Source organism: Meleagris gallopavo, chromosome 1 (genome assembly GCF_905368555.1).
Source record: "Meleagris gallopavo chromosome 1, MGAL_WU_HG_1.1, whole genome shotgun sequence".
NCBI lineage: Eukaryota > Metazoa > Chordata > Aves > Galliformes > Phasianidae > Meleagris > Meleagris gallopavo.
This window is the reverse complement of record NC_139404.1, coordinates 169,003,681-169,025,475: the sequence shown is the minus strand read 5'-3', so window position 1 is coordinate 169,025,475 and position 21,795 is coordinate 169,003,681. Positions and strand designations below refer to the sequence as shown.

Below are 21,795 nucleotides of genomic sequence, written 5' to 3'. Positions count from 1 at the left end.
CATTCATCTCCCTTAGAACACAGAGGAGTTTACCAGTAACATCTTGCTACTTGTAGGAACATCACCGTATTGCTCCTCCTCCTTTTGTGTGAAAATGGTATCAGCTTTCTAGAACAGAAGATGACAGAATCACAGAAATGTAGGGGTTGGAAGGGACCTCTAGAGATCAAGTCCAATTCCCCTGCAAAGCATGCTCCCTACAGCAGAAGATGGTGAGATGACAGGAAGGTGTTGACACCATTGAGACTACGACTTCATGAGAACGTGAATAAATATAAGACAGAATCAATCAAATGGGTTCTCTGCATCTCAACCAAGAGAGGCACACAACTGACACAAAAGTAAGAATGCTCATATCGTGGTCAGTTTCATTCCAGGCCTAGTCAAGCTCACATCACTCCACTGCAAGTCAAAGGAAGATGACAAAACAATTACCCCGTTTCTCTCATATTTAGTACAACTGCAATTAAAGCACTTGAAACAGTGAAACTTGCATTTGCAAAAACTGTCCCAATAGGTTCTCTTTGTTGTTGTGAATAAAGATTTTTATTTCAAATAACATTTCACTGCACCTGACTTTGTAGTCTCTCAGCATAGCTGAAATACAGCAGTAATCAGCAACTGAACAATCAAACCATAATTAGTCCAGACTCGAGTCACACAGCAACAGTCCTTTCCAAAGACAATTTCAGTGTATGATCTGGCATCGTTTGCCTCAGGAGCGGACTTTTCCCTGGGTCTTTAAACATGGTGCTCAAGTAAGTATGAAAGAGCTCAGGACAAATAATCCTCTTCAGAAATTCCATGGTTGGGTTACAGGAGTTGGCTTCAAGCTGCAATGCAGAACACTGACTTTATTCCTGAGGAGAAAAATTAATAAAAAACAATTTTACATCAGGAGAGACTTTTTAATGAAATGAAACTTACCTTAATCCTAACCATTGAAAACTTCCATGCACAATGTCCTATTCAACATGATTCAGTAAAAAAGAGAGCCCATTATAGAGAGGAACTGTTGATAGTTTAATGCGTTTTAACCAATTTGTGTACTTGTCTGAGACTGATGACAAGCTTCTATCTGACACGACTCCAGCTGCGCATGGAAAACTCTTCCCTTGGTAAAGGACATTTCCCAGTAGGTAGGCCCCACTTATGAAGTACAGTGTTTCAGGAAAAAAAGACTTTTCAAACAGTGAAAATTTCACTAGTTCTCACCTGACTTAATTTGGAGAAACAAAGCTTCGCGGTCTCTTATATATACGCTTGAGATGTTTCAAGTTCAAACAGGAAAAAGCTCACCACAAACACATAATCCATAACCACTCAATACATGCTTCCAAAAACTGACACAGGAACTACTTACATATGATGAAACATTACATAAAGGCTGATGTTTGACACCTGGTTTTGACTACAAGGTGAACTAAGCTAGCTTAAGCTTTTTATTGGATTGCTTGGTTGATTAGGAAAGTAGGGCTCAACCCAGAGATCAAACTAGCACCTCATTGTGAAATCACCCGCTTTCACGAAATAAAAAATGTGAATGTGCAACATACTTTAAAATAATATGTAAATCTGATTATGAAAATGCAAGACTAGCCCAATACTGACAAAGTGTGTAGGACACTACTTACATTTTCTATCTAAACGAAACTTCATAGAGTACTTCTATTATCACTCTTTAGGAAACCTATTTTATATTTCTATAGATAATTCAGCATCAATTTACGCAAACCTGCGTAAGTAGGATCAAACATTAGAAAGTGTCTTAGTAAAAACAAGTTTATTCATCTATATTTTAAGCAAATAGGTAAATAGTCAGCAAAGCCTTTTTGCCATGACTGTAAACTTTTTATTTAAAAAAATTGTGTTAAAAACCAGTACATGAATTTCCATTAATGTTCTAAAAAAGTTTGTTCACATCTTGAAAGAAAATACATTAGCAACATCTCCCAGCAGAATTCATTTTTAAAAAAGTAAAACTCTAGGTGCAGAGCTTTTCTACAGCATCATATCCTCTACATTTTAATTTAATCACAGGATTGAATATCATTCATCTCTATTGACACGATTGAGAGTTTACTTTAAATAGATGATATTCAATGATGTGTTACACATTGCCGCAGGTACTAACATTATTAGAGGAGTGCACAACCGAATTTCACTAACAAAGCAAGACCTTTCTATATACTGCATCATAACCCTCCCTAACCAATACAGTTAATTTAGCTATATGCCTTTAAAATCATGTACGTTTTCCAAGGAAAAATACTAAAAATCCCATGGTCCAAATTCTGCTCCCACTTATATTCACAGGATAACTTGTAAGCACCATCAAATTGTGGTTTATAGCCAACCAAACAAAAACCAGTGGGCCTGTAAATACAAGGGAAAGAAGAACTTGACCCATGTCTGTAAACATTCACAGAAGTCTGCAGTCAAAAGTGCCGGATAGGCAATCTATCCGCAGTACAATAATTTCATCCACAGAGAGGTGTGAGGGCAGGGGAAATGTCATGGAACACTATTTTAGATGCAAATTAAAAGGCTTTTTATGGACTTTGGAAAGACATATTTCCAGCTAGCTAAACCATACTCCAGTAAGACATAATCCACTTCTATCCAAATACATTATCATTTCCTAGTCCTCTCCTTCTGATTCTGACAGAGTACACAATTCAGCAGCAAGCCCATGACAATAATTCAAAGTGTAAAAATACTCCCAAGCCCCTCTGATCTCCCCTTACCATACTATCGATGCTAACAGGAGATCCTCAGACATAATGGTAGAAGGTCTGAAGAACCATAAACTGATCTTGATCTATGCACACACAAAGGTGTGCATCTAAAGATCATCTACAGCTTTAATTACCTAATTTCATTCTAGGTCTTATTCTACATTAACCACATATAGCACACAAAATGTAACAGAAGAATAGGTGCTTACACACACAACTAAGTATACTTGTTCTCCCCATTTGATTTGTTAGCCAATTGCTCTATTTACACAAACATCTGTTTGAATGCTCCTGATCCTGGAAGAAACCAAACATTCCGATTTATAAACTACAAAGAGAGTCAAGGATGCTCAGCAACTTGCAGGATCAGACCCTGAATCAATAAAATTCAATCACAATCTAAGTTTGATGTCTGATACAATTGCCTGGAATCATTTTATCCTCAGAGTTTCCCCTCCTTCCCCAGTTCAAACCATGCTCCCACTCAAGCAGAGCGCTCTCACTAAAGTGGAGACAGCCTTCAAAGTGAATAGGACCAGGCTCTGTCAAGCAACCACTGCAGTCTTTAAAAATGTCTGGTATTTATTGCCATCCACTCTGGGGCAGACTTGTCTGCAATGAAAATGGTGTTCCTGGTGTTGATGGATAGTTAGCAAAACCTTCAGGCTGAGCTGTATAGTTCTCCAGAGCAGAAGCAGAATGTGCCTTCAAGGAAGAGAAGAAGTTAGGAAACAGCACAGACAAAACAAACAAACAAAAACCTAAATCAAGCAAAATTTCAGCCACAATACCAATCCCACTCAAGCCAAAACAGCAATTACTTGAAGTATCATTTGAAGTATGCAAAGAATGAAGATGAGCAATGCTGCTGTATGCATGTGTTAAACTGCAGTGCAATTATTGCTCCGAAATACCAGAGTGAGAAAGCAGCTGGATTAACAGGAAAAATGAAGAAGCATTATTGGCATTTATTTTCCAACACTGGAAGCCACAGCTGATTTGGAAGGCATAGCTTAATCAGGAGCTGTAGCATTTCACTGACTTTCAGCCTTCTTCATCTACATAGCTTGAGTATCTAAATGTTCATTTCAGTGACTGGAACTCGTAAACAAGAAAAAACATTTCTCCAAAGCAACCTCTGTATGTAGATTTCCACAGAATAATTCTCTGAGCTACAAAAACATAGTTGAGATTAAGTAATTTGTTTGTTTTGATACATTTCCCCTGCTATTTAAGAGGTGTCTGACAGTGTTTTGCACATTAAAGAGTATTAGACATATGCTCCATCTCAAAAATTCATTTGTCACAGAACAGAGAAATCAACAACTGAAGACACGTTACTGCCTTTATTTCGGATGGAAGAACAAAAGCCCTGCCAGCATTCTTAATCTGTACGTAAGTCCTTTTTAACAAAAGGCAAAATAAGCATCTCAATTATCAAATACAAACTCTGATGATAGCTTCAGTTAGCCTCTGTATGTTGATGACTACAACGAGCTGTTTCACAAATGAGAGAGATGATGAAGCTACACATTACCTAATGCCAGTTCAGGTTTATATTATAGAGAACTATCAAGACAAAGGCACAGCAACAAAGTCAATAAAATTTGCTGGAGGATGAAGAAAGGTACATAAATAAAGCAGTTTTCCACAGAAATCTTTAAGTATTAAAATGTCAGACTGAATCTGAGCACAGATTTTGCAGCTACATGATCAGTTCATTAAGTTTAAAACAAATCTTACGAAAATTTTATGTGCTTGCCTTTTCTTTTACCTTTCACTCCTTATTCTGCATAGTTTTCAAAAAAGGTTTCATTACATTCATGACTTCCAGAAGCACTGTACATTGATTATCACCCCAAACCTTCAGTAAGAAATTCATCTGATTTGTTCTTTACCATTATCCTTGTAATCAGTTCTCAAACATGTTACAGGTTTACTTGTTTAATCCTAAGAAGTTAACACCCAGGTACATATTCAAGTAGTTACTGGAAGCAGAACAGTAGTAACAAACGGGCACCTTACCTGTAGCAGTGCTGACTGTGCAGCCGCACTATGCTGCAATTCCTGTAAGGAAGACTGTGCGGCACTTTGGGGAAAGCCAGGGATACCAGGGAGAGATAAAAGACCAGGAAAAACTGCATTTCCTGGTGTCTGCAGTCCAGAAGTCAAGCTGAAAGAAATCAAGATGTGGTTGTTATTAGGAACAATCTATCAAATGTTAACCTATATTTCGGTCTATATAGATTTGTATCTACACAAATGAGAAAAGCATCTTTTTTTCTAAGCTTCACAAAGGCCAGAATTTGCAAACAAAGCCTGGTCTCTACCTACCCAGAAATTATTCTCACATATACAAACCAAGACCATTTGGAACACAATGTACCTAAGAGGGAACTTAGAAGTTTTTATACCTTGGTTGTGCCTACTCTACACACAAAAAAAGCCTTATAGACAAAAGTTAATGCTTAGTATTTGCTTAAAACATAGGAACATCTAGGAACATTGTTATCTGGATGTATCAATGGATGCCAGTGTGGAATCCATCTGTGTAGAAGACAGAAGATGCCAAATATTCTCATGTGGGAAATGAGATCACTCAGCACCTCACTGGATTAGCCTGTGGTAACTGGGACTACTGAGTACAACCTATTTAGTAAATACCATTTAGTTTCCAAAGTCAGGTGGCAATCTACTAGTGAACTAAGTTTACAAATTAATCATAATGACTAACTAGGACCGAAAATAAGGTCTACGTATAAAGTAAAATCAGCGGTTTGCTCAAGAGAAAAATAAGTGGTACCGAGCTCCTTCAGAAACAAAAACATACCCAGCCTGTGCAACAAGTGCAGAGTTGAAGTTTGAGCTAAAGGCCGAGGCAAACCCTGGCAGGACCGGAGCCGGAGATGGGGCTGTGGCAGCTGCCGGCAACGGTGCAACTGCTGCTACTGCAGAGGATGCCTGGAGGCCAGGGAAAGAAGGGAGAGCAGGAGTGACAGAGGGTGTGTTAGAGACAGGAAAACCAGGGAAGGATGGGTTTGATGATCCCAGAGGTCCCTGGGCAACAGAAAAAAGGGAAGGGACGGCACTGGACAAGTTAAGCGAAAAGGGTGGAGCAGAGACTGTTGCTGAGGCGGCGAGTCCTGAGAGTACGGCGGCTGTGGAATTCACATGAGGGGCAGACACAGCTGAAGCAGTAGTAGCTGGAGTAGCTAACAAAGACCCTGGGAGAGTGACGGGTGGTGTAAGTGCTGGATTACCAGTAAAAGCAAAGTTACTGGTTAGAGATGTGAAAGGAGGAAGTCCATTAAATACAGGGGCAATGGGAGCGGTGGAGCCATGTGGGGCGAGGGAAATGGAAGCCAGAGAATTGGGGTTGTTTAGAGGAGCACTCAAAGAGGAGAGACCCGATAGTGCTGGATTCAGGGAGCTGGGTAAACTGACTGGCACTGACGCTGCTGAGGTGTACGCACGCCCGAGCGCTGAGAGCCCTATAGTGCCATGAGAAGGGCCAGCTGAGTGAGAAGGACCTTTGAAGGCTGAGAGGGTAGGACTCATGGGTTCTGTTTTGATCAGAACTTGTGGGATACTTGTGGCAACTGGGGTTGATGAGAGTTGCTGGTCGGGATTAGTAGGGCTTGTGCCATGCAAGAGGGAGGCTGATGAGCCACAGTTGACTGGCATAACTGATGGTGAAGTGGTTAAAGGTGACTGTGCAGGCAATGTTGGAGGAGTGGAACTAGAGTTGGTCACAGATGGGGATGGAAGACCTGGAAAAATGGCCAGCCCGGGCGTGGAGGAACGCTGTGAGGTGGGGGTGGCTGATGGAGTATAACATTTGACAGAGGACGTGGGAGGGTCAGAGCTTTGATTAGCAAGAGCAGATAAAGAAGCAAGTTCACTTGTCATAGCAGAAGGTAAAGCAGATGAATTGATTAATGAAGTGTCATTTGATGTCAGAAATCCCTTTAAGACAGACAAAATAGGGTTAGGCAAGCTAAGTGAACCAGGAATGGTGGTGGCAGGAGAATTAGCAATTGTTGAGGGAACAGGACTAGAAATCCCTTGGACACTGGGTGGCAAGGACAGAGGAAGTCCAGCAAAAACTGATGACAATGGAGTGGGATTACTAGCTGAAGCAACTGAAGAGGCTGCAGAAAAAGGGAGACCAGCAAATGGTGTAGTAGCAGATGCAAAAGCTTCACTAGGTGCAGGTGTAGCACACGGAGTGGAAGAGCCTTGTGGAGCTGGTGTAGCAGAGGGTATAGAAGCCAGCCCAGAGAAAACCGCAGGGATGGGAGTAGAGGTTGCACTGTGTACAGATGTGACAGGGACACCAGGTAATGAAAGGGATTTGATGACTGTAGGAGTTGGTGTGGATGGCTGAGATGTATGGATGGAGGAGGAGACCTGTCCCGGGAAAACAGGAAGGACAGGGGTAGACATGTTCATCCCAGAGATGAGTGGAGTTGCAGGTGCTAATGGATGGCTTATTGCTTTGACAGGTGATGGGGTAGGGACTGGAGTAGCAGCAGGTGTTGAAGGATTAGAACCATGAGGAGTAAAGAGCTGATTCGTTTGTGCAGAAAAAGCTGGAAAGAAACAAAACTGGTAAGAATACTTCAAACTGTCAGAAATGTTTGAAATCAACACAAACACATTTTATACAGCATTTCAAAAAATGAAACACAGGCAATAGCTAACATACAATGTCTGTATATAAACAATCCACACTGGAAACTACAAAAACAAAACAAAAAGGTACGTACAAACACATCACACAAGTTATACATTATGTAGGCTACTACTTATCTTCAAAACACTTTGTGACATCTACCATCTCTTCATAATCTCATGCAAGACAGTTTAGATATTCAAGTATACTCTGTAAGAATAGTTACATGATACAGGTAAACACCTGTATCTATTGGCATTGGATCACCTGGGCTCCTCTGCATTCACTCTCACTGAAGGTCAGAATTTCCTTCAGAATCAGTTAATTCAATGTATCATGATTTCAGAGAAGTTTAGTCAACATCTGAAGAAAGCTGATTTCAGGTGCTGGTATTTTTCTTTCTTTCAAAATCAGGTCATTCTCTTCACTGTGTTTCCTTCATACTTTGATTCTAAGAAGGTACACTTTTAAATTAATGTATCACACTACAGTATTAAACTAATAATGTCACTTGACCTTATCAACAAATATTGCTAGAAGTTGAAAGTCAGGCATCTATAACTGAGGCAACCACCTGACACTAGGAATATTAATTTGTATCGACCCTACTAATCAAGTCAAAGAGACAAGTCAAGCTGGAGGAAAACAAGAAGGCACACTGTCAGGGTTCGGGGCAGAAACTGCATTTTATGAAGGCTGGCACATCAAGAGCCTTGGTATCTCTACATCTAGTACCCTGTGGAATATGAATGTAATTAATCATTCTCCTCAAAACAACCCTTGTAATTTTAGTTTACTTAAAAAATGGTCAGTTCGACTGTAAGCAAATCACTGATGCAATTGGTCAAACTCATCTCCCATAGGCCCAAAATAGGTTGGATTTCTCTCTCACCCCAACTTCTATGCATAAACTAAATGAAAACTGGAATCTTTAAAATCTTGGACCTAACTTCATGTGACAGACTCCTGGTTTATGCATCTTGAAACTCTAAAGTGAGAAAAGTGACAAACAAGTCATTTCCTTTTACATAGCCTTTTCCAAAAATCTAAACTCAGACTGCTCTGCTCTGGATTCTGTATTTTCCTTCACCCTGTTTCCAAGCTGAATATTCTCCCAGTGATCACAATTTTTAACCCAGCAAAGATGATCACCAGAGGAACACAGCTGCAACAGAACTCAAAGCTGCTACTGAATTTCTCCTCCTAAGAGACTATTTGACTCCTTACAACGTATTGATTTACCTGTATAAACTACCTCGTAAAAATACATGCACACTTAAAGGGTAAATATGTAGAAAGTGATTCTTTGAAATAGCAGCCTTTCTGCTCTACCAAGCCTGAGCACAGAGAAGAAAAAACAAAATATATGTTTTTTTTTATCCGGAAGTTCTTACAGAAGCTAAACTTATCACAGTCGTGTTGTCTGTTTGGGTATTTTTTAATATACCTGATTCAATACATAATAGATTCTCAGTTTATATTCGTCAAAGCTACCAAAGTATTATCAAAAATCTTGTACTACCAGTTCATCATGGGATTTATTATTACTATTTGTATTACTATCACCTCAATTACCAAATCTCAGTACACCAAGTACCACATATATACAGACCAACACATGCACAACTCTCTTCTGCAAAAATAACTGAAATTTAAAGCACAAGACAAAACTGCAGGTAGACATACCTGAATTTAACAGTTAAGATATTCTAGATATGGATTTCAACAAACTAGGAACAAAGAATATGTCTATTTTGTACTCCTAGTCTCCCATTGCAACTAATATATGGAATTAAAATGTGAATGGATTTTCAAATAGAGGTCCAAGGTTTTAACAACTGCAAAAAATATCAATGAAGTGTTTCAATACACTATACTGCAAAGCATATTTTGATTTAGGTTTTTATATGAACTCTTAAACGCATACACAGATGCTCAAGAAGATAAAACTCTAATGAATTAACACAAAAGGCCAGGTTTTAATGTTTCAACAACTGTGCCAAATGCCTGAAATGAATTTTCATCGGTTCTCAAGGGATTATATTTCAACTGCAATTAAATACTTCAATGCTTATGAAAATCATACTAAACAAATACATGATTTACATTTTCTGAACAATTAACAGAGTTACAATCAACATGATAAACCCCTTGCGGATCTGAATTTACCTTGATTTTGGGAAGGTTTTGCCTGGCTGGAAAGGTCTTCATTTTCTAAACAGAGAACAACAGTCTGATTATTTTAAAGCAAACAGAACTCCAGCAATGAATAATCCAGTCATAACAAAGAAAGAGGAGAAAATATCTTCAACGCTTTTAAACCTATATGCGCTTTACCTGATACCCCTTGATTAGTAGTGTATGTTGAAGGAGCTGGTAAGCCTGGAGCTATGACATTAGCCATTGGAACTAAGCCAGCATTGTTGTAAGCACCTAAAAGAAGAAATGCAGTAAACATCTTATTTGCCAGAAGAACCCATATGTGAATGACCCAGTGTCTTTCCTTAAAAAGACTATTATCAAGATTTTAAGACATCTCTTCACTAAAAAGTCAAAGCCATTAATTGTTTGGGTTTTTGACATTATCTGCCTGAGTGACACACATTATGATCCAAGTTTTAGGAAGAGAAGATCTCTGATTGTTTTTACAGCAGAACATAGCCGAAACTGAATTTTGATTTTTTCACCTTGAAACAGCCTGGAAAAGACAGGTTTCAACTGTTTTCATTTCCATGTCTCTTGAAGAACTTAATGGGAGGAAAAAGTCAGTGTCTGCAGCTTCACTTGTTTTTTTTCCTATTTCTAACTTAAAGGCTGGTGCAATTCCTCCTCTAACATGAAAAGCCTTAACAAACAAAAGAGCCAAATATATCAATGATCATGACCAGCCCTCCACTGCTAGTGAGAAAATGTAGAGAATGATGTCCCATCTCTGTGCATGCCAAATTCTTAATCTATCACTCTTCAATCTCTCTTTAAATGTAAAGAGATAGTGAGACCAGCAGATTATTTTTATATAAAGTACTTGTTCTACTAAACATGACAAAAATACCTTTTCCCCTTCTTTATTCTTTAGAACTGTTCTTGGGTTAGAGCAACCCAAACTGCTACTGTGTACCTGTGGTATACATTTCTGATGAAGAGCATCAGAATTTAAACCACAGGAATATACATACAATCCACAATGGTTCTGAATGACCGTTTTAAGAATATACAAACTTATGCTTAATGGGAAAAGACACCACTTAAAAAATACTCAAAAAGCAGCAATCTGACATATAAAAATCCTTTTTCGTTTCATACTTTCACGTGGTTCCTCTTGCAGGACAATTCATGGTCCAAAATCAGAGAAGTAACTAACAATCACTGTGTCTCAGAGAAAGCAGATGCTACACCAAAACATATAAGAAGCAGAAAATAAAACATCATTCCAATCTTTCTAAACATTGTTGGAATCAGATTCAATAGTTATACATCAACAACTGCAATCTCATCAAATGTTATTTTATATGTATACGTATTTATCATCAGTTCCCTTATCACAAAGGTTTTTTAAAACTGTGTTGAAGTTTAACAAGGCTCTGAGACCTCAAAAACTACTTCATGTCCTAGTATTTATGTGCAGCCATAGGACAAACTTTGTGTCCCAATTTGCTTCACACAGGATTTATGTAATATAAATTAGAGCTAGTTTGCAAGTTTCCTGTAAGCTTTTTGGAGAGCAAGGCACTTCTAGGACACAAGTCATTAGACTTACTCTACCTGTTAGTATTGCCTACTTTTCTAGATTCTTTATAAAGACATTTGTAGACATTATGTTTGTTAGATGACTCACCCTTTAATATTCATGCTAAATAACATCACATGCTTTCTCATCAAATGCCTTAAAATCTCCCTGAAATTCCTGAAATAAGTGAAAAGCAAGCTTGCAGACCAGAGCTCTTCACAGAATGGCAAATTTAGAACAAGTTTCTGTCTGCTGCACAAAAAGACCAGAGCCCAGCCATATAGGATCTTCAAATTCCCACTTCAAAGAAATGGCCATGTAAGAGTACTGCCAGCAAAGCCTATGTCACTAATTTTTGCCATTTGCTAGGAAGAGCATTTAGGTGGATGGATTACAGCTACCAGTGATAGAAGTGCTTCTAATTGCCTTGCTACCACAAATGTCTCGAATCAAACAATTGCTGCAGCAGAGCAAGAAGAGAGGAGCTTATAAAGAAAGGCTTGATCTTGCATGAGGCACATGACTAGGAGTAATCAGATCAAACATATTATGGTAAGCGCAAATGCAGTGCCCTTCTGAGTCTGAAATCTTCACCTAAAAGTCTAAACTTTTATTTTAGGAAACAGTGTTCCACTGTGATGAGGAGACAATAAAGTGCTTTTACTGAGGTCAACTAAGGAAGAGGTCCCTGCTATTCAGCAAATTCCCACATATTCCCATCCAGAGTAGGGCTGAACCTGACCATATCTTAAGTTTGACATGACAGCAACAAGTCAACAGACTTGTCAAGCCAAAGTCCACACCTTTGTAAAAGATTAAAATGGATACACGGCCTCAATCTTATCTAAGATACACAGTGTCTCCCATCAGTGAACTATACTGTTCTCAGAACAGGACACTGAAGTTTTCTCACAACATGGATGTTGGAAAAATAAGTCAGTATATGTTTATCTTTCTAGCAACTTTCCATTCATGACAGGAAGAGGCAGAAACCTGTATTCAGAACATGCTTAGGTAGCACAAGCCAATTTCAGATCTAATTGTGGTCAGAGAAACTGACATATTGACATATTAATTAAAAGGCAAATGGATGGAACAGTAGCATCAAGATAAAAACACACAGAAGCCTTACTTGGTGCGATAGTTGCATGTGGCCGACATGGTGGGATGGGGTATGGAACAGGCTTGTGTGGATTGTAGGTTGATGGAGCCTACATAAACAAAAACAGACAACAACAATAACAAAAATAAATAAATAAATAAATAAAAATGGAAGAATAGTGAAAGCATTACCTACTTTTTGTCAGAAAGCTAACATTCAGAACTGCTGTTGTCCACAGTGAAAATATTCATGATATCAGATTTCTCTGTAATATCCATACTGACTGCATATATTTCATTTTTTCAAGAGAATGAAACAAACATCGCTAATACAACTTTACATTTTAATGTAATCATAGGATGACTTAGATTGGAAGGAATCTGAAAGACCATTGAGCTCCAACTTGCCCACCAAGGGCAGAGATACCTTCCACTGGACAAAGCTGCCCAAAGCCCCATCCAGCCTGACACTGACACTAAACACTTCCAGGGAAGGGCTATCCACAGTTTCTTTGGGCAACCTGTTCCAGGTGCCTCACCACCCTCACAGTAAAAAATATCTTCCTAATATCTAATCAAAATCTCCCCTCTTTTAGTTTAAAGCCATTGCCCTTGTCCTATTGCTACACTCTCTGATGAAGGGTCCTTCTCTAGTTTTCTTGTGAGGCTCCTTTACGTAATGAAAAATCCCCTTTAGGAACTGGAATACCTACTGAGCACAAGTGGGAAAGAGAATTTCTTCCTGCCTTGTAGACTTCACACTCTGCAGTTTTGGACTGAATTCTCACTTTAAAGATTTAGTATATTTAAAACTAACAAATACTTATGAGGCTACATTTCACTTCAAAATAATACCACTTAGTGGGAAACATCTCACAATATAAGTGGAAATAAAACATTAGGACACTAATTCTAGATAGTATCAGGTTCACTGAAAGTTTGTCACACACGTTTAAAAAGTTTGAAATATACATCAACTATGTTGTTAAGAAGCTAGTACTTCCTAAATAACTTCCATAATTCACATTTCTATGATGTAAGCACTTTTTATGTTCATGAAGGAAAACCTCAGAGACTGTAACATAAAATTACATATATTTGTATCTAAAAATTCCACTAGCTTACAATGGAGTACTAAAACTGCTTTTAGTTTTCTCTTCTGCTACTGTAATTTAAATTCTGTTTTGAATGAGCACACACACTGTATCCACTAGAGAATCCTATTCCCCAAAGATACAATCTACAGCTTGATTCTGTTCACATTATCTACAAAAATTCTAGAACATATTAACTTTATTCTTTACTCAACTTTGTTGAAATTGCTGCTCTACAATCTTCTTGAAACATAACCACATTTCATATAAAAGCTGTATTAAATCTGCAGTTGGTTAGATTTTTTTTCTTAGAAGTTTCATTTACTTATTCATTTATCAGACATACTGGTTTGGATGGGCCAAGTATACGGGCTGCTATTCCTTTTCCTTCACTCGTACATTCTTCTGTATCCTTTTTGATGGGGGTTCCCTGAAACAAAAGAAAATCAACTATTAGGGATTACTTTAGAAGTAAATCTTACTGTAGAATTTCTGGCATATTTGCCTTATGTCTGAACTACATTTGAGTTTCCAAATATTTTAAAAGCAACACATGTTTTGGGGGAAAAAAAAATGGTGTTATAGACTTGTTAAATGCTGAACAAGAGTATTCCAATAGCTGGGTACGTAACACTGGGCTTTTGTAGAGAGATGCATATTAAACAGTCAGCCTGAATTTTGATCTGTGGACATGCTAACTTACACTTCTATTCCTTAAAGTGTTCACAGGAAACACAAACTACGACTGCTCTAAGGTTATCAGTAGTACTGTAGTGATCATATTAAGCCATCTTATGTACGAGTGAGGTTCCTTACACCTCTCCTGATTCTGCCAAATATTGCTGTAATTTACAGTGTTTTCCATATATGAACAGTATCTTATTTTTGCAGTAATCAGTAATCTTTACACAAAGCAGCATAGGAAGAATATGCAAATAAAAATAATTACAGTTCACTGCGGAAGTGAAATGGATGATATAATTAAAATCACTGCTTTTAATTCCACTCTTCCTCACATATGTATGAATCCTACTTTGGTTATACTATAATGAATCCTAAATCAAGAACGTCACGAAAAGCAAATGCTTACTGGAAAAATCCCATTTATACGGCTTGGTTTGCCCTTGGGATAAGGGTTGCCAGGAATCATGCCACAAGATGATATCATAGCATGAGGAGCCTTACAACCCGTTTTTGAAGCCTGCAAAATAATCAAGAGAGGTCATTATTTGCTATAAAATTCAATGCTTTAAAGAAATGCATTAATATTTCATGACATTTAGACTGTATAAATCGATCTGCGGGGAACAACTCAAAGCTTTGTCTCTATCTGTCAGATCTTCTTGCCAAATAGCCCTTGTGAAGTTCTGCCAAAGCCCCATTTGCTTTCAGTAACTCTACTCAACTCATCTCAGCTTGTACTGAACTTAGGGTTAAGCACTTGTTCTCTAAAACAAACCCAGATTGTTTCCTCAAGTACTGGTTATGTTTCTCTCCCTCTTTCTCCACGTTATCCCAATGCCCAACAAAAACTTCCCTTTTCTTGCACATACACTACACAGTTCTTCTCTTTCTTTGACTGCTTCTTTCATCCTCTTTTCTACCAACAGTTCCCAGCAGTCCTCAAAGGAAGTCTTCACCCCACAATAACCATAAAGACAGAAACAATACTACATTTGACAGAATGAAAGAAACAGAGTATCTTGACTACCTGCTCAAGAATTCTTCTGCACCTTTTCTTCTCTGACATATTAATTCTGAACAGATCTTCGATAAGGCGGTAATTCTGAGCATCAACAATGTTGCTACAAATAGAGACGTCAACAAAAGATTACTGTCATTCTGTACACTTATCAGAAATAATGCACTACTGAAAAATGATCAACAATTATTTAGCCAATATCCAACAGTTCATTAAGAAAAACACAAAAAGTTCAGATTGTAACATTACTACTGTTACTAAAGCAAAAACCCTAGACTTAAGTATAGACTTCACACCTGTAAGTGAAACATGGTATCAAAAGCAATATGGAACAATGGATAGCAATGGCTAGACTTTACAGTAAAAATAACTAAGCTGACAAAATGGATTCTGGATCACAGCGTTTCATTAGAAAATTTTAATTGCCACTAGCATACAATTCCCAGCACAGCAGAAAAGTACCAGCTACTGAATTTGTCACTGCTCCTTACTAGATTGATAGATAAACAAATTTTCATCTTGTTTACTCCAGAAAAATTAAGCTGAAACTCCTGGCAACTCTACCCATGTTCTGCAGTACTATAGAAACTCCTCAGATACCTCCAAAAAGTACCCTTCCTTTTCCCTTGATCCTCTTTCAAAAATGAAGCTAGACACACCACAGAGAACAACAAAACGTGCACATACAGGAAGGCTAATGCCTGGTTCCACTTGTCTTGTTCAAAACCCTGACCGCATTTTTACTGATGTCAAGTACTATGCTCCTGCCAAGACACTGGAAATACAATTCAGCCACTTAAAGAACAACTAATCAAAGGAGGAAAACATTAGAATAGACACAATCAGCAGAATGCTGAATAAAGCCACAAAAAATACCTGAAAGACTATATTAAAATGTGAATGATCACACCAGCTGAAGTATACTAACAAAAGAGCATATGAGCACCAATCCCATTTCAAGAAGAAAAATGAGTTAATTATACTACTGAACTTCCTTTAGGCTATCCTATTTTGCTTTGGTCTGAAAGAGATCAGGAGGACTCATACAGTTTCTCACACCTCAACTCTAAAAGTAAGATCATGCCTATATCATCAGTCTTTACTGTTTTATGGATGTTTACATCATATATTTATATCACTCCAAATGATCAAATTAACTCTAAGCTATAATGTTCATATGCAAGGCAGACATACTCAATGCAAACAATAACAAAACAGAACACTTCATATAAAAAATCCCCTAAACCAGGCAGAAGAGTTCCAATACATACAATTGTAAAAGGTAAATCTTTTATAGACATTAGATCTGTAAATCAAACAATTTGAGTGAAGCACTTAACACATTTTTACGTAATAATCACAGGACTTTTCAAATGCTGAAGAGTAAAGCTCAGAACATTCTGGTCTCAAGCCCCTTACATTTCAGTAAACAGAAATAAGCTTAAGGCCCTCATCATTTGAGGATCTGAAGACTGCTCTAAAAATACTGGCTAAGGAGCAGTTTTGCAGCAGGCAGAAGCAGCACAGACAACACTCAGATGAACTACAAATTTGAGCACATCTTCTTTCAAAGTCACATCAATAGCAGATACGTGCTTTACCTTAACTTCTTCCTTCTAGAAATACATTAAGTTTTACATAGTCAAACATTAGTAAAAACAGCAAATACATCTTAAGGACATACAACACGAGAGATACTTACGATGCCAAGATTTCAAGAGCAATAAGTTTATCTTTACTGAATGTGAAACAGTTGAGAATATTAACCATTTTTGATGCCGGGACTGCCACTATTTTCTGACAAGCAAGCAAGAAAGAAAAGAACATATATAAAATAATGCAACACAATTATTTTAAATTGAGAACTTAATAACAGCAATCTATCGTGTACTTCAGTAAATGTTTAATATTCTTTTCCTCTCGTTGAGAAGGAGATTGTATGTGCATTCACACTGTGAAACCATAGAAAGAGAGATGAAGAGACAATTAAAGGGCAGCTGCTAATGCACACATCACAAATTTAAAACAAGATTAAAAGAGAGAACATATTCCTCAAGATTATTACACAAGAACTTACATGTTGCAAAGCCTTTATTGCCTTCAGCTGTGGTTCAGCCCAGGAGAAATATCTCAGTAACTCAACAACCTGCATTAGAAAAACCATCAATTAATCTTTCGTGTATATCAAAAATGGTGCTAAGAGCATCAACACATTCTTTCCATTCACAGAGTACAGTGTTATACAGCTAAATAGACAACTCTGTCTGTGATGTTTGATTGTAATGTTTGATCACCTCAGTGTCCATCAGTACTTAATGCTCTTTTTACATCCAAACAGGCTGCTAACTAATCCAGTGTTGCAAAGGGAAGACTTTCTATTAAAGTATTTAAAACACACAGACGTTCCTCGCTATGCATTTTTATATATGCACAATTCCCACATAGGAAGCAGAAAAGCAAACAAAAAACTGCAAATAGGACCAAAAATCATAGAATCATTTGATTTGGAAGGGACCTTTAAAGGTCATCTGGTCCAACTCCTTCGCAATGAACAGGAACATCCACAGGTAGATCAGGTGTTCAGAGCCCCATCCAGCCTGATTCTGAATGTCTCCAGGGATGGGGCATCCACCACATCTCTGGGCAACCCGTGCCAATGCCTCACCACCCTTACTGTAAAAAATTTCTTCCTTGTATCCAGTCTAAATCTCCCTTCTTTTAGTTTGAAACCATTTCCCCTTGTCCTGTCACAGCAGACCCTGCTAAAGAGCCTGTCCTCTCCCTTCTTACAGCCTCCCTTTAGATACTGAAAGGCTGCTCTCAGCTCTTCCCAGAGCCTTCTCTTCTCCAGGCTGCACAGCCCCAGCTCTCTCAGCCTGTCTTCATAGGACAAGGCAGCAGCTGTATACTTAAAACTTTAGAAAATCTATGCAAGATAATTCCAAATTCCATGATTATTTTCCCCAGTTTTCCTCATGCAAGAGAATCTAAAATGTAATGTGTTTGATAATACACAAGAATTTAGAACTATTTTTAACAGATTAATGTTGATACAGTAATGAGGAAATAAATCTCTTTGGCTTCAGTATGACTGGAGATACATTCTATATTACTGAATAGACAAAACCAACAACTCCCATTAAATTTGCAACTGTGTTGACTTTACCTGTTCACTAGAGAAGTATCCATGAACATATTCAATAGCTTTTAATTTGTACTCAGTCAATACAGCCTAGAAGATGCAGAAAAAGAAAAAAGACAAATAAGTAGCCCCCCAAAAATTATAATTACAGCACAGTCCTGTTAAACAAACCTATTAGTCTAAAAAACACATTTAACCTTGCAAAATGACATTTACACCATCAACTGCAGTATTTCTAAGTGACTGCATTCTCCTTAATTAAGGGAACAATGAAAAGTAGAGAAAGGTCACTGAAATTTTCTGTATAAAAAACATTCTGTTTTTATTTCATTTCGTATTGCTTTGGTTTAAAGCCACACTGAAAGAAATATGTTATTCATTCTTATTTTTGCCACTAAGGTTTACATCAACCTTATGTTAAAGATAATGCAGATTGTTATTCTTTGTACATCCCTTTGTACATCCCTATAAAATAATGAGCTGAGTATCTTACTGCAGTGAATTTATGGAGAGTGGCAAACAAGACTGCAACGGACAGAATGAAGTTCATGATAAAAGTTTGCTCCAGAGGGGCTTTGTTGTCTTATCGTAGCTCTAAAACCTGCCCCTATTCTTTCTTTTCTCCCCTTGTCCTTCCACACAGATGGAAATGAAGGTCTTTGCCACTGCAGTCTGCCTGCAGGAGCACAGGTGCACAGAATCCACTTGCACACTGTTCAAGGTAAACTCCCATACCTCTTTATGAGCCTGAAACTATCAGAAATGCTGAAGTCAGAGGGAAAATGCACTTCTCTCTTCATTCTATCTTTTTTTTTTCTTTCCCTTCCTTCTCTTTTCATATTTGTGGGGAAAAAAAACCAAACAACCAAACACACAAAAGTAGCATGTCATACAGCATATAAACTGACAATTGATAACTTCATAATAAGAAAACACATAAAAAGCATTACTCTGCTTTGCTGTACATAAAATTTATTTTTTTAATTATCATAAATACGCATGGAGAAAGATGGCACTAAAGCTGCACATTAAGACGTTTAAATAATTTGTTCCTGCTAATTGTAGGAGTGAAAGTGGAAGGTATAACACAATTGACTTGCGAGTCACATAATAAAGAAGGTTCTTCTCCATGAAGGTTAAACAAAGCAACAAAGATCCAGGTTACACTGAAGCAGCACGGTTAGCATTAAGACAGCACAGCACTGATGCTTAGATGAGCAGTAAATGCAGCTTACAGGAATACAGGCAGATAGCATCAGGAAATACAAACGCCTGACATCCCATGCCAAAAACCTTTTTCTCTGCAGTATTTAGTAATCACAGAATGTATTCTGACAGGCTGCAATGCAGATGTAACGCTTGAGACACTGCTCCTTTCCTCCATCAATTCTCAGAAGAAGTTCTTCGTGTGCAAGCTGTTCCCTAATTTTATCCCCGTATTTCCCATGACAGTCCTTAGGTTAGGAGGCAAATCCATATCCTGGAATAATTGTATCATATCTTTAGCTGATAACACAGCATACATATATACACATACATGCCCAATGTCCAACCTGCTTTATAAAGAGAAGTTTATGAGAGTGACCTTATATAAAATGCTCACATGTGCCACTATGCCAGTAAACATCACCAGGGCTTTTGTGCAAAAGCACTTAGTACCCCAATATCACCCAAAAGAATAACTTCAACCATGGTCACTGCTGCATCTCAAGTAAGAGCTGCACCCTCTAGTACCATAACACACCGAGCAAATGATCCCTTCTGGACAGCCCCTTGTAAGGACAACCTCTGGTGCATAACCCTTCCCTTCCACACCACAGCAGCTTTAGCAGGTCACATACTGGCTCTGTGATGTTTCCTCACCTCTGCTTAACCTCCCATCTAGTAATCCAGGCTTGAACTTCCCACACAAGGCAGGACCCATGCTTCCATTCATCTCTCAGTGACCCTAAAGGATTCTGACACTTATTTTTCTGTTTCCATTTCCAACAGTTAGGAACTGCCTCAGCTATCCATCTCCAGCTTCCCTTTCAAAAGCAGAGCTCAATGCAGAAAGAAATGTTAGCATCTGCCAGGGAACAGGAGGGCAGGTCTGTACCTCTGCCTTCTACACCAAGCAAGTATTTTGCTCAGCACTTTTGTAACAGGAGACACATCACCAGAGTTCAGAACATGGATCAACTCAGAGGAAGGAAATGCTCGTGAACTGGTGGAGATATGCATTTGAATATGGCAAGCAGAATGCAGCCTAGAAACTCTCCACGGTGTGTGATTTGTGTGTTCTGTCTCCTAAACATACATATAAAAGGTGGTCTATAAAATACATCTCATTTTACAAACTCACTTCTTCAGCTGGACGAGCCAAGCATCCCTTCACCCTGACCAATGTGCTGATAGATTATTTTGGCTTTTATTACCACTTAAAAGCCATGGCAAACGTACCCCAAATAAGCATTCTCCAAGCACATCTTGTTAGTTTGCTAACAGTGTGTACATGGGCTCAGTTTTCTGAGAAAATAAAACTACCTCAAACCAAGCAAGCACAGCACAGCTGCCTCATGCTGCTGTATACAATGATCACGATGAGCACCTGCAATGCTGGATTATGGTTTTCCAAAATGAGGTATAATTTAGTCTTTATTTAAGCCTCAAGTGATAATTACAGTACACAATTTAACATGGCACATTCCTCGAGAGGAGTATTCTACCACCAGACGGTTAAATTAACATGCAAAATGAAAAATTACCTTTCTAATTTCATCCAGCACGGTTTCAAATGATTTCTTATCCATCTTTATTAGTTCACTCAGTGCAGGTATTTGAATAGAGGGAAAAACAACCGCAAAAAAACAAAGTAAAAAAAAAAAAAATCTAAATCAAAGCTTTCAACGAGAGTCTTTATGCGGACAGAAATACGTAAGTTTAAAAAAAGGCTAAAATAAGCAACGTAAGACGAGAGGGATGGGATGCCGGTCCCTCAGAGCTGCCGGAGGCAGACAAAGGCAGCGCGCCGGGCGCTGCTCAATGCCCCACCACAACCCGCACCCGGCCTCTGCACGGCACAGGGCCGCTCGCAGCGCTGCGAGAGGAGGTGAGCAGGGCAGGGCAGGGCAGGGCAGGGAGGAGGCAGAGGTAGCAGCAGAAAGACGGCCGCAGGGGCCGCTCCCCTCAGCACGCGGCTCCGAGGCCCGCGCCCGCCCGCAGAGCGCTGCCAGCCGCCATAGCCACGCCGCCCGCTGCGCTCTGGCGGCCACAAAGGCTGAGCGCGGTCGAGCACTTCGAAGCGGGACTCAGCGGCGCAGGAGAGAGGAGCCGGGGCGAGGCAAAGCGAAAAGAAGCGAGAAGCTCTACAGCCCGCACTGCCCGCTCCGCCGGTCCTGCACCTGCGCCGGGCGCACAGCTATGACGTCACATAGCAGCTCGAAGGCCCTTCCCCATCTTGGTCGTCTGCAACAGTGCCTGAACCAAACGGTGGAGCTGAGAGCCGGTCTCGAAGCTTTTCCAGCCTCTGAGTGTCTCTTCAAAACGCTATATCCTTCCATAGGGCTTCTTCGCTTTTTCTTTGCCCCACAGCCGCTCGGCGGGGAGCAAGGCACTGCTTCGGACAGCCCAAAGT

The 21,795-nt window shown here is 38.9% G+C and overlaps 1 protein-coding gene across 3 annotated transcripts; it reads right to left on the bottom strand.

Annotated features, from left to right (window-relative positions):
- Window positions 1–667: 667 nt before the first annotated feature.
- PROSER1 (proline and serine rich 1) lies at window positions 668–21,607 on the bottom strand. 3 transcript variants are annotated; one of them, XM_085215957.1, is made up of 13 exons: window positions 20,927–21,607; window positions 18,204–18,269; window positions 17,115–17,183; window positions 16,740–16,834; window positions 15,047–15,140; window positions 14,426–14,536; window positions 13,682–13,765; window positions 12,273–12,351; window positions 9,751–9,846; window positions 9,583–9,627; window positions 5,569–7,330; window positions 4,764–4,911; window positions 668–860 (listed from the first exon to the last, which is right to left on the bottom strand). In XM_085215957.1, the coding sequence occupies exons 1-13, from the start codon at window positions 20,969–20,971 to the stop codon at window positions 855–857; spliced, it is 2,700 nt and encodes an 899-aa protein (XP_085072083.1). In that variant the 5' UTR covers window positions 20,972–21,607; the 3' UTR covers window positions 668–854. The 3 variants fall into 3 exon arrangements, with proteins under 3 accessions (XP_085072083.1, XP_003203338.3, XP_085072084.1); XM_003203290.5 differs by lacking the exon at window positions 668–860 and adding an exon at window positions 1,767–3,443 and having other exon boundaries at window positions 20,927–21,606; XM_085215958.1 differs by lacking the exons at window positions 668–860; window positions 16,740–16,834; window positions 18,204–18,269; window positions 20,927–21,607 and adding an exon at window positions 1,767–3,443 and having other exon boundaries at window positions 17,115–17,138.
- Between the last annotated feature and the right edge of the window lie 188 nt (window positions 21,608–21,795).

Bases quoted from the DNA above. Each gene is read 5' to 3' on its own strand.
- PROSER1 (XM_003203290.5), bottom strand. From the start codon at position 20,971: ATGGATAAGAAATCATTTGAAACCGTGCTGGATGAAATTAGAAAG. The intron at 18,270-20,926 runs GTAATTTTTCAT...TGCATCTTCTAG, and splicing joins TGCTGGATGAAATTAGAAAG to GCTGTATTGACTGAGTACAA. The intron at 17,184-18,203 runs GTAAAGTCAACA...TTTCTAATGCAG, and splicing joins GATACTTCTCTAGTGAACAG to GTTGTTGAGTTACTGAGATA.